This window comes from Myotis myotis, unplaced genomic scaffold (assembly GCF_014108235.1).
Source record: "Myotis myotis isolate mMyoMyo1 unplaced genomic scaffold, mMyoMyo1.p scaffold_m19_p_3, whole genome shotgun sequence".
NCBI classification, from domain to species: Eukaryota; Metazoa; Chordata; class Mammalia; order Chiroptera; family Vespertilionidae; genus Myotis; species Myotis myotis.
Genome location: NW_023416335.1, coordinates 122201762 through 122210588, shown reverse-complemented (window position 1 = coordinate 122210588; position 8827 = coordinate 122201762). Strand labels below are relative to the sequence as shown.

General features: G+C 53.3%; 1 protein-coding gene across 3 annotated transcripts in view; it reads left to right on the top strand.

The window, feature by feature from the left end:
• The first annotated feature begins 948 nt into the window (after nucleotides 1–948).
• The window catches only part of TSPAN11 (tetraspanin 11), a 59066-nt gene continuing 51187 nt past the window's right edge, over nucleotides 949–8827 (top strand). For all 3 annotated transcript variants that reach the window (XM_036300479.1, XM_036300478.1, XM_036300477.1), the window contains exon 1: nucleotides 949–1095. In XM_036300479.1, the coding sequence (XP_036156372.1) occupies nucleotides 1089–1095 (7 nt within the window). In that variant the 5' untranslated portion in view covers nucleotides 949–1088. The remainder of the gene's footprint in view (nucleotides 1096–8827) is intronic.

The window sequence follows — 8827 nt, the reverse complement described above, 5'->3', positions numbered from 1 at the left end:
GCTGTTCCTTCCATATCCCCCCCCACCCCCCCTGCAGGTCTTCCTCTCACAGGGACACTTGCAATCATCTCCTTTCAAGACCCCCAATTTACGTCCCCTCTGCTAACATTTAGAAGGCTGGTGCTCCCATGCCCTGCCTGTCAGCTCTCCCTGCCTCCCCTGGCTTCCCTGACCCAGCAGCTGGGTAAATGGGTAACCTTGCTCCCTGCAGTCCAGTTTCAAAAGGACATGGTTGGATAAGCACAGGCCTCTGCTGCTCTGGGAAGTAACACAGGCCTGCCCACTGGTAGGTCAGAGCCCGTCACAGGCAGCGTTGCCCTGCCCTCCGCCAGGGCACAGGCAGGTGGGCTCTCTGCCTGGCCTCCCTTGTCCCCCAGTCTAGGAAGAGATCTCGGTTCTCCCTGCCCAGGGAATGGGAAGCTGATGGCCAGTGGGACTGTCGGAGGGACAGGGCAGTGATGGTAGTCTTCCCTGTGCTGGCTGTGGGGGGAGAAGCGGGAGGTGGAAGGCCCTTTGCGGTCACACATGCTAGTCCCTAGAGTCGGGAGCCCTCCCGGGCCAGCTTCCCCCAGGACCCTGCTCATTTCCTGCTCCACCAGGGCCGACCTGGGGGCAGCAGAAGCCTGGGGCGTGGAGGGGGCTAAGGGCAGACGGGCATCTGGAAGCCGCGGGACCCCAGTCCACCCCAACACCTCCTAACAAGAGTCCCCCAGGCAACCGCACAGCTGCCCCGAACTCCAACTGAATTCGCTCTGTGTGCTGTGAATTGAAGAAAGGCCAAGTCCCAAACAAAGACGCTGCCGCACAGGGCTTCTGGGGAGCCCAGCCCGCGGCGCTGGGCGAGAGCGAGCCTGGGAACAGAGGGGGCGCGGAGGGGAGGGTGGGCGCCGGGAAGCGGGCGGGGCGGGGCGGGCAGAGGCGCGGGCGGCAGGAAGGGCCAAGGGCTCCAGCGAGCGCACCGCCTTCACCCAGACCCTCCGGGTGGGAGGTCAGGAGCGCGGCGGGCGGGCGGGCAGGGGGCGGCCCTCCGAGCCTCCGCTCCACCTCCAGGCTCCACTCCCCTGGCTGCGAACCGAGCCCTGTGCCCCATGGCCGGTAAGTGCAGTGCGCCGGGCTCCAGAGGGCCCTTGGGCTGGGGCGCACGGGGAGGAGGGCGTCCCCGGGAGGCCTGCGGGGCGCGGGGAGGAAGCGCCCCACTTTCTCTGTCTTGCCCCCCCCCCCCGCGCTCTCCCCCCAACCCCCAGGCTGGACCGCAGAGGGCCTTGGCGGGCAAGGGCTAGCTGACTTCTGATTAGGAGTGGGGCGGGAATCCTGGGGACATTCAGGATGGATGTGTGTAAGCACTGGTGTCTGTACGGGGTCCCAGCCTTTGTGCCCAGAACTGTGCTCCTGATTTCTTCACGCGGGTCTTGGGAGAGGCTCTGGGCCCGTCAGTGCCCTGTGCTGCCAGCTTGCTCAGTGCATGGCTGCTCCTCTTCAAATTGCCATTCTCTTTGTCCACCCTGAATTCCAGTCGCTGGCTCTTAAGCATGAGGTGACAGGTCCAGCGTGATCCTAACTAAAATTTCACATCCTTGGCTCTGTCCCCCATGCAGAGCAGGGCTCACCATGTCAGCAGCTGTTGCGCCTCCTGTGTGTTCAGGACTGTCCTCAGCATCTGCCTGCCCGTGCAGGCTGTGCACAGTCCCATGGGCGCAGAGATGTACTGGGGAACATGGTGCAGCAGACCCTGTCGCCTCTGTTTGCCTGTCTGGGTAGTTGATTTTAATTTGGTATAGAAAGAAGGAAAGTGTGGAAGGTTCTAGAGCAGTGGTTCTCAACCTTCCTAATGCCGCGACCCTTTAATACAGTTCCTCATGTTGTGGTGACCCCCAATTTCATTGTTACGAATTGAACATAATTAAAGCATAGTGATTAATCACAAAAACAATATGTAATTACATATGTGTTTTCCGATGATCTTAGGCAACCCCTGTGAAAGAGTCGTTCGACCCCAAAGGGGTTGTGACCCACAGGTTGAGAACCGTGTTCTAGAGGGTGTTGTTTTCACGTGATATGTGCAGTGTTCACATGCATAAACAGGCTGGAGAATATGAAAGGGAGGAGGGCTCAGCTGGGTTGGACAGGAGAGCATCTCTGCTGGGTCAGAGTGGCCAAGTGCAGAAGTAGGTGCCCCAGAGGCCTCCGGCAGGGTGGCACGTGGTGAGGCAGGCGTGGCTGGAGAGGAGAGGCAGCTCTGGAAAAGCCCCTGTGCATACTCTGGGGCAGAGGGTAAAGAGAACAAAGGTGGTGGTAGGCCAGCAGATGGTCTGTGTTTACCTCGTGGGCAGCTGAGTTCTAGTGGAAAGAATCTGGAGACCTGGGTCTGAGTCAGAAGTTAGTGGTTGTTCCTTGGTCAGTGCAGTGTTCCCTGCACAGCTCACTCTGGGGTTCCGTGGCTTCAGCTTCGTGTGCAAAACTAGTAACCACTGCCCTTCCTACCTCATGAGGCACCAGTTAGCTGATGCCTGGGAAGTGCTCTGACAGCAGGAAGGCTCTGAGGGCAAAGGGCGAATGCTGGGCCCACAGGTGCCACCTGGGAGGTATGGGCAACACTTGGGGGCCGGGAGCCGTTTGGTTTGTGGGTCAAAGAGGGCGCCATTTGCATGCTGCTCCCTATGATATTCAGCGTCACAGGGCTGTCTGCCTCGCAGCACTCTGTGACACCCGTGCGGCCGGGGGTGCGGGGTTTGGGTGGATGCCCCCGCAGCGCAGGCCCACCCTGGAGTGGGTGGCCTTGGAGTCAGAGCCCTGGAGTGGCATGACTTCCAGGCACCCTTCCCCCCGGTGAGCGGGAGGCTTTGGACCCTCCGTCTTGCTTGTACCATCTGCCAGCAATGGAAGCAGCAGGAGCATTTCCCAGTTTGCAGCCAGGGGGACAGGAGAGGAGGACGCTTTCCCAGCCAGGCCAGGGTCAGGGAGGACAGCTGCAGGGCGCTGTCTTCTGGGTTACAGACCTCCAGCTGTAACAGGCTGAGGAGGGCAGGGAGGGGGTCAAGAGTCATGACAGACAGCCCCAAACACCAGGAGGTGGTTGGTGGTTGGTCAGCCCTTGGATGTCACCAATCACCTCGACTTCTTTGAGCGCAGCAGCTATTTGGTAAACATTGTGAAAGGAAAGAGCCCTGGCAGGAAGCCTGGAGACCCAGGGTCAAGTCCCAGCTCAGCCTCCTCCCCGCTTGTGACCTGGGAAAGTCACTCGCCTCTTTGAGGCCGTTTCCCTGCTGGTCAGAATCAGGCCTCCTTCCAGGTCCTCCTTCTGTTCTCACATCCCCCGAGAGCCATTCCTGATCCCCAGTCTGAAGCAGCCACCTCCTGGCCCAGCCACAGTGCCTGATCTACTTGCTTCGCAGCACTTACCACCCCCTGAACTCCTGTCTGCCCCTCACACCGCACTGTTCGCTTCTGCAGAGAGGCCCCCCCTCCCCTGTTACCTGCTGGCTCACTGGCACCCAGCACACAGTAGGTACTCGAGAAAGGTTGGGTTAGCAAGTGAGGGAATAACGTATGGGGGAATGGCTGCATGGTTTTCAAACTGTGCTCCTAGGCGCTTCTGAGGAAGGAGCAAGCCCCATAGGCCCCGCCCTGGGAGCACCAACTGCTCAGGGTAATTCTGAATTGTGGGTTGGCTTCCAGGTAGGATTTCCTTTGACAAAAGCATCCTCCCACTATAAACTAGAAAACCGTTGTATCAGAAGACTCATCGGGGCCTTTTCAACGCCAAGTTGAAATAATCGTAATGCACACGCGGCCCTCAAGGAGGACCAAAGGCAGCGATTCAGACTGGACGTGGTTATCCCACAGACCATTTCTGCTCAGCCACGGAATTCATCGTATGGGTGTTTTTTTTCAACTGGTGGAATTCCCTGGATTTTTGGTCAAGGTTAATATGAAAATTATTTTGCACACAGGACAGCAGTGAGGGGTATGTGGGAAACTCTGGAGCCCATGTGAGACAGGCACTAGACCGAGAGGACACACGGAACATCCACAAAGTGGCTAAGCGCCACGCTGATGGACCGGAGCTGCCTGTGCAGGGTGATGTCTGTCATCGCCCTCCCTTGGGTGTGTTCCCAGGCAAACTGCCTGGATGTGCCTCCTGCCCAGGAGGTGTCCACTTGGCATCGTTTTTCTTGAATAGTTGGCAGTGGAGAGGAGCCCTCCACTCTGAGCGATTTCTGAGGGCAGCAGCGCAATGGCTCGCCCTGACCCACATTTACAGCAGCCACGTCAGCTCCATGTGAAACATCTGTCTCTTCCTATAAATACATTTACAGACGGCGGTGCGGCTCCTGTGTCCAGCACTGTACCCGGGTTTGGGGCACAATATGCACTTACCGCCACCTTTACTAAACCCACGGGAGTTAGTATAGCCCATGTGTACTATAATATAGAGGTATATGGCATAGCACATTATTTATTAGTTACATAATGCCTATATTAGCAGTATGCCCACGGGCGGAGAAGGAGGTCTGGCTGGGTTGTTTAGGTGGTTGGTGAGGAGGGGCCTTTGGAGAGAAGTGCAGAGAAGAGACGGGTACAGATCAGAATCTCGTTCACTCCTTTGGACATTGACTCTACTGCTTGTACATGTCCCTGCTCTGGCTGACGCTTATACTTACAAGACAGCACACCACAGAGCAGACCTGGGCAGGGGTATTAATCTACACGGAGTCACCACTTGCCTACTAAGCGCCTGACTCTTCAGGCCTCAAAAATACATAAGGACCCAGTCCCTGACCTCGAGCACCTATTGTGGGGAGATTAAACTCACTCCCAGGAAGAGATGGGAATACGGCTGGTGCTCAGAGGCATCGAGGAAAACAAGTGCCAGCCCAGGGCACACAGCCCAGCCTGGAACCCGGCTCTGCCCCTTCCTCCCGTGTGACCTCACTAAGCCCCAGTTCCTCATCCTGGAAACAGAGGAAATGATCCGTGACTCCTAGCCTGGTGTACAGAAGCCTGAGTTAGGCCTAGAAAGTGCAACTTAGTAGAGGGCATGGAGCATCAAAGCGTCTGATGATGACAGTGAACAATTTGAAGAAGGGCTCATGGTGGGAAAAGGCCTTGCCCGTGGTGACCGCTGTGCAATTGTGTCTAAACACAGGTCTTCCCTGTCGGTGGTCAGGGGTGCATGGTCTCCTGCTGGTTATGCCCCCAAGCCAGCCAGGCACCCCTTTTCTTTTTGGGGTGCCTTTCCAGTGCACAGCTTAGGGGAGGAATGCAGCTGTATGTGAACAACTTCTCCCCCTGTTTTCACTGCCCCGGGATATGCGTATGGCCCTTCTTCAAGGCTTAGGGAGCTTTACTCTAAAATGCCTGAACTCAAGAACTGAGGCGGTTACAGGGGTTCAGGAAATGGTGAGGGGAAATTGCTCTGCTGGCTCCCAGTCTGTTTTTAAGTAGTTCCCTGCTCCTCTGATGGTAGAGGGAGTAATCAGTAGTGGCTCTCGGCTTGTCCTGAAGTAGGGATCCTTTTTTATTTTTTAACACTGACCTCATGTTTTGAAACATTTTTGTCAGCCAAACTTTAATGTAAATGAAAATTTGTTTTTTCAGCTGAAAAATATTAATCAAAGAGCATGTCACTGATCATGAATTCACTGTTTGCTGTCCGCTTTCTGCTTTCGATCACTTACAGTTTTAAATGGGATTCTGTGCTCATGGGGCATCCTGAATGCAGTAAATGAGGCAGCACAGAACAGGGGCAGCACACTGCGCCTCTCCCTCTCTCACGCCCGTGCCCACCGAGATGCCCTCAGCAGGGCATTAACCCACCGAGGCCCTTCTCGGCGTGGGCCCCGTGCAACCGCACAGGCTGCCGGCCCATGAAGCCAGCAGGGCCTCAGCCTTGGCCTCCGGTTTTAGTCACATTTTTGGATAGAAGCCCAGTTAGGGCAGAACAAGTCCTTTAAGCGGGTGGGCCATTCAAGTGCCCTCGGGTCCCAGTTAGCCACTCAGACGGCAGCTACCTCTTTCTGATCACACTGAGCAGATACTAAGGGCTTTTAACTCCTCCCTTTCAAGCAAATATTAAGAAACAAGTATAGCAAGTCCTCAGTAGGTTCCAAGACTGTAAGCCAAATGACTCAGAGTGAAATTAATCTTACCACCAGCTAATGGTTATAAACAGGAGAGAAGTTCCTATGGCGTCTCGTCCACTTCATAACGAACGTTGAGTGTAACGTTGTTTGAGGACCTGCTGTTCCGGTACGTGGGCTCGGAAAGGGGTGGAAGGAAGCCCCTCGTCGTTTTATAACACATGAAGGAAAACTGTTAGAAGAAGCCACCATTACTTTAATTCCTCTAAAGTAATCTACATTCTACCTTAGTTTCAATTATCGTTTAAATACTGCTAATTGTGGATAGCTATTTTCATCATTAAATTTAATAATTCATGACTGGCTAGTCTCCAGGGGTTCAACAACTGTTTTTCTGTGACTTGCGAGCTAATATAACACATTTAAATGGTTGAAACAAATAAAGAAAGAAGAATATGCAGCAAAGACCACATGGCCTGCAAGCCTGAAATATTTGCTAATCAGTCTTTTATAGAAAGTGGGCTGAGCCCTAATCCACCCAGGGTCAGCCTGCGGTTGTCGCTGATGACAGCTCAGCAATCCCACGGCCCTGAGCAGGGCACAGTGGTCAGAGGGAAGCTCAGCCTCGAGCCAGGGTCTCTCTCTGGCGCCACCCACTACAGCCCAATTGAATTTGCCTAGGGTGCAGCCTGGGCCCCCAACCCCCAGGGGACCCAGTGCAGCTAAGGTTGAGAAGCACTGCCCTAAAGCAGTAGTTCTGAGTGAGGTCCTGCAGGTTCAACCACCCCAGCTGGTTAGATCTCAGGCCCATCCCCACCTGCTAACTCAGAAACTCCGATGGGGCTGGGCATGGGGGCAGCTCCTGGTTTATTTGGTTTGGTTTGGTTTGGTTTGTTTAAGAGAGGAAGAGAGAGAGGGATAGAAAGATCAATGATGAGAGAGAATCATTGATCCATTGCCTCCCGCACACCTCCTACTGGAAATTGAGCCCAAACCCTGGCACATGCCCTGATGAGGAATCACTTAGCCTAATTCCTGGTTTACCCAGTTCATAGGTAGACGCTTAACAACTGAGCCACACCAGCTGGGCAGCATCTGTATTTTAACAGACATTCCAGGATTCTGCTGCACTTCAAGTGTGAGAACAGTACTCTGAGGCTTGGCCTTTCAAACCTAAACCTGCTCATCGCAGGTGCAAAGGGGAAAGTTGGCAAGGGGACCAGAAGGCCTGGCACCTTCATTGTTATTTTACACTCAGCCGAGGTCCTAGGAGGTGAAATGAGCTGTAGGACTCAGGACTAGACACGAGCTCTTCTCTAATAAGAGTTACCATTAATAAAAATTTAGCTTTGGACTCTTCTTTTCATTACTACATATATGTTTATCTTTAGTGAGTTAACTTATAGAAGGTAACTATTGCTAAACACAGGATTTAAGTACAACTTCTGAACTAGCCTGACATAATGTAAGTAAACATCATACGTGCCTGGGAAGTAGGAAAGCTGTGCTGCTGACCTTCACCTCATAACTGATGGGTGAATTCTGTTCTCCAACCATCGCCCCCCTCACCCCAGGAAGAACAGATTCCCACAGGGTACTTCAACCCAATTGCCTGCCCTCTAATAACATAGCATGTGCAGCATTTGTAAGAATGTAAGAGGATTTAAGACCTACTGATGGCCTACTATGTGCTGGACATTTTGTGAGGTTTTAACATACATTATCTTCTATAATAATCACAACCCTATGAAATCAGTGCTGTTATCCCCATTTTACAGTTGTGGATGTTGAGGCACAGAGAGGTTAAAGACCTTTCCCAGATCCCACAGCTAACAAACAGCAGAGCTGAGATTCAAACCCAAGGAGGTCTGGCTTCAAAACGTGGGGGTGGAGGTGGGGGTGGGGAAGCTTCCTCACGATCAGTTCAATAAATCTAAACTGGCTGACCTTGTGAACAGGTAACGCAGTGATCCCCAGCTCTCCCAAGGCTTGCCCAGTGTCCTGTGTGTCCTTAGCAGGGTGTGAGCCACACCATCCAAAGGCTGGGTTGCTGTGCACCATCTTAGAACAAATTCAAGGACCAGAGGCACCAGAGGCCTGGGGCAACCAGAGGTAAAGATTCCATCTGAGTTGCCAAGAACAGTTGCTACCCTCAGAGCTGCCTGGGCCTTTAAATTCATCCCTTCTCATTTTGGAAATTAGCAGCCAAAGTGGTATAAATATTACACATTATCATCACCATCAGCAATAACAAGGCATCCTTTTAGAGCTCTTTACATCTCCAAAGCTCCATAAACTCATTAGCTCCCGATGTCCTCATGTTGTTGGCCTTGGTTACAAACAGAGGCAGTGGGAGCTCTGAGATCATGACTTCCAGCAGCGTTGTGAGTCTGCAGTCCCCACAAACCCAGAAGGTGGGAGCTGGGGCCAGAGATAAGGGTTTGAGTCACAGCTCTTCTCAGCCTTGCTCCGTGAGAACAGAGAAATGACATTCACCCCTCTGGGTCTCTCCAGCCAACATATGGGAGCGGACTGATTCCAAATGTTCCATCTGTTTCTTTAAATCCTGGAACATATAGACGACTTCTCAAAGAAACAATGGGTAGTGATGTTCATGCTGATGATGTAATTAGTGCATGGTTAGGGAGCCACTGGGGGCAGCATCTGCAATGTCCTGATGCCAAGGCTCTTTCTATAATGTCCTCCCCCTGTAACTCATGGAGCTAAAGTTGATCCTTGTTTAGAAA